This window comes from Atta cephalotes (genome assembly GCF_000143395.1).
Source record: "Atta cephalotes unplaced genomic scaffold scaffold00013, whole genome shotgun sequence".
Taxonomy (NCBI): domain Eukaryota; kingdom Metazoa; phylum Arthropoda; class Insecta; order Hymenoptera; family Formicidae; genus Atta; species Atta cephalotes.
This window is the reverse complement of record NW_012130077.1, coordinates 2,746,596-2,749,591: the sequence shown is the minus strand read 5'-3', so window position 1 is coordinate 2,749,591 and position 2,996 is coordinate 2,746,596. Positions and strand designations below refer to the sequence as shown.

The following is a 2,996-nucleotide window of genomic DNA, read 5'->3' as shown; positions in this document are numbered from 1 at the left end:
ACACACACACACACACACACACACACACACACACACACACACACACACACACACACACACACACACACACACACATAAAATCATAAATATTAAAAAAACTTATGAGGAATACCATGACAAGCCTCAGATGCTATAGCATTATGAATTGTTAACGGTAATGCGTTCATTTGACTTGTATTACAATTCTTTATCACATCGTTTAATAAACCACTGATTTTTGGCAATATTTTTTCTCTATTGTGGAGATCATTATTTGTAACCAAACATTGTGGTACTGTGCGTATTAATAGTGTGTTCTCCTTTAACGATCCTAAACTTATGCCATATTTCTTCAACAAAATTTGATTGCATAGGAATAAATTGCACATTTCTATAGGAAATTCCATAGACAGAGAATCACGCAAATTAACCGAGAGCAACTCGTTCTCATTTTGCACTTTGTATTCTAAATAATAATAATAATAACAACTGAGCATTACAAGAAAATTCAGTGCAGTATAATTTCATATTTATATAATTAAAAAATTAATTTAATATTTTATTCATAATTTTTACATAAACTATTCAGTTAAAAAAAAATATTATCTCTGTCTGAAAAAAGTATTATAATTATTTACTAAGAAGCAAATTTTCATAACGTATTCTTTCATGAATGGCATGTTGATCGATCATTAATAAAATTTTCATTTCATTCCACATCATCCACGCGGCAATAAATTCGTTATTAACTTGATTAATAATCTACAAAAAAATATATTTATCAAGACAATTTCTTTTAAGATAGTTTATTGTTTTGAAATTTTTGTACGTACTTTTATGCACTTTAATGATGCTTGTGATAGTCTAAATTCACATAATTTTTGCTTCAACTTACAAGGATGTACTACTATTTGCTCATGTTGACAATTTTCTACAACTATAAATTCAAAATATTTATCAAACTGAGTTATATAAATATATAATAATCATTTATACATAATATTGTTCTATCTAAAAGTTAAAAATTACTTACACGGAATCGTATCATTAGGACTATTAAAGTACTTTACGTTTGTCAATTTAACATGACGATGCTGTAGAAGACCGTATAGTTTTCGTGGTAGAAAATCAAATTGATTATTGTTACGTTCAAAAAACTGTCGAAAACATATATCATTTTCAGGAAATATATTTCTCGTATCGCGCTTCTTATTATTTGTATAATAAGTCCAATTCGACCATTCGGAAAGAGGAGAAATCATATTTATAGTATGATTATTGTTATTGCTATCACAATAAATTGTATCAGATTTAATAGAATTATTTGCTATATCAAAATTCATGGAATTTTCTTGCATTTTATAAATGTCATTATGCATCTTTTTCATAGCTTTATTCTCATAGCTTGCACGTTTCACAGAAGTAAGATCTATTTGATATCGGATGCTATTTAATACATCATTATTTTCCTTGTTTATATAACAGCTGGTAGTTTCAATATTATCACCTTTATGCTGTTTGTTGAAATAATTGGTTGATGTAATTGTTGACGTAATTTTTTTTCTTTCAAGCATAATCATTCTGCTTTTCATCGAAGGTGTAACATTTTTACATCTATTGATATCATTGGCAAAAACAAATTGTTCTGTTTTTAAATATATTTGTTTTAAAAGCCGCGTTTTATATAAATAAGGGGTAATAGCAGAAACTGTAACTTTTTCTGCGAGACATTCAAAGGCGCAGTTTTTAACAGTATTCAATACCTTTTGCATATCATAAAACATAATTTTTCCATTTTCAGTAACGTGCGTGAATTCCTTCTGTGAGAACGTAAGAAAGAATAAGATAAACACGTTTTCATCATATGGATCGCGCGCATTAGATTTCTGATCGGAAAACAAATTTAACTTCTCTTCGAAGACAATTTTAATCAACTTCAAAATGAGAGGGCAATAGATCGGCCTGTGATTTAAAAATATCCATTGCATCGCGTTTTTATCAGATAATCCCACGTAACCGTGATAATTGTTGTTACGTTCAGGACCGCATTGTATCGACCATACATGATTCAATGGCAGATTCTTCCCAACCAGTGTTCTCAGAACTTCAATCGAGTTGTGCGGTTTCGCAATTCTCAGAACAACCTTCTTCCGTTCATCGTCTCTAATCGAAAATGATACCTGATTGTATCAATATAAAAAATATATCATGAGATAAATTATCGTAATTAATAATCATTACTATAAATGAAATCATACTTCTAATTTTGTAACAGCTATAGCCGCGATAAAAAAACAAATGATAGATGTATCCCACTTTTTATGAGGCATTTCGTGAAAACCGTATATAGACACCGTTGTGCCACACGAAGGTCTCTGGTCTACTTGCTTCAAATTGAATGAAGATCCCATCTCGAACGCCTTTAATGAAAATAAATAAAAAAAAATTACTCTTGAAAATCGCAAGTAATATAACTGTCTTTTAAAATCTTAGTTAGTTAAATTAAATTTGAATTTAATTTAAATAAATTTATAATTAAAAATACTAATAATAAATTGATTGATGTGAAATTAATTTATCTTGATTTTTATTTAAAGACGTATACTTAACGACAAGAGCAATAGGAGTGAGCTTATATTTTTATATTAATTATTTTCAATTATATTACCAAATAATTTAATAACGAGTTAACAATTATAAATAATACCTTCATGAACGTCTCTTCAGAATGTTGATGCCTTGAAGTAATCGTAAGGCGATCAGCCAAACGACGAATATCTGCCAGATTATTTGATTCAAATAGTTTGCATACCTGTTGCTGATCGTCTATGACTTCTGCATTATATTTCGCGATATGTTTCAGCATGTTTTTCGGTATTCCGACGCCATTATCGATAACTTGAATTTCGCGTTTTGTCGCGTGAATTCTTATTGCGATTGCGGCGGCGTGTGCGTTCAAAGAATTTGCTACCTATAACGTTTTATCCAATTTTACGCTATTATTCGTTCCTTAATTT

At 29.4% G+C, this 2,996-nt stretch overlaps 3 protein-coding genes across 3 annotated transcripts in view; all 3 read right to left on the bottom strand.

Annotated features, from left to right (window-relative positions):
- The window catches only part of LOC105617687 (DNA mismatch repair protein Mlh3-like), a 1,383-nt gene extending 907 nt beyond the window's left edge, over positions 1–476 (bottom strand). The window contains exon 1 of the mRNA XM_012199242.1: positions 113–476. Coding sequence (XP_012054632.1) covers positions 113–476 — 364 coding nt within the window. The remainder of the gene's footprint in view (positions 1–112) is intronic.
- Positions 477–609: 133 nt separating this feature from the next.
- On the bottom strand, positions 610–1,241 carry LOC105617686. Its single transcript, XM_012199241.1, has 3 exons — positions 1,013–1,241; positions 813–916; positions 610–741 (listed from the first exon to the last, which is right to left on the bottom strand). Exons 1-3 carry the CDS (start codon positions 1,239–1,241, stop codon positions 610–612), a joined length of 465 nt encoding a protein of 154 aa, XP_012054631.1.
- Positions 1,242–1,905: 664 nt separating this feature from the next.
- LOC105617685 overlaps positions 1,906–2,996 on the bottom strand; it is a 4,765-nt gene continuing 3,674 nt past the window's right edge. The window contains exons 2-5 of the mRNA XM_012199240.1: positions 2,672–2,950; positions 2,238–2,399; positions 1,992–2,159; positions 1,906–1,941 (exon numbers count right to left, since the gene is read on the bottom strand). Coding sequence (XP_012054630.1) covers positions 1,906–1,941; positions 1,992–2,159; positions 2,238–2,399; positions 2,672–2,950 — 645 coding nt within the window. The remainder of the gene's footprint in view (positions 1,942–1,991; positions 2,160–2,237; positions 2,400–2,671; positions 2,951–2,996) is intronic.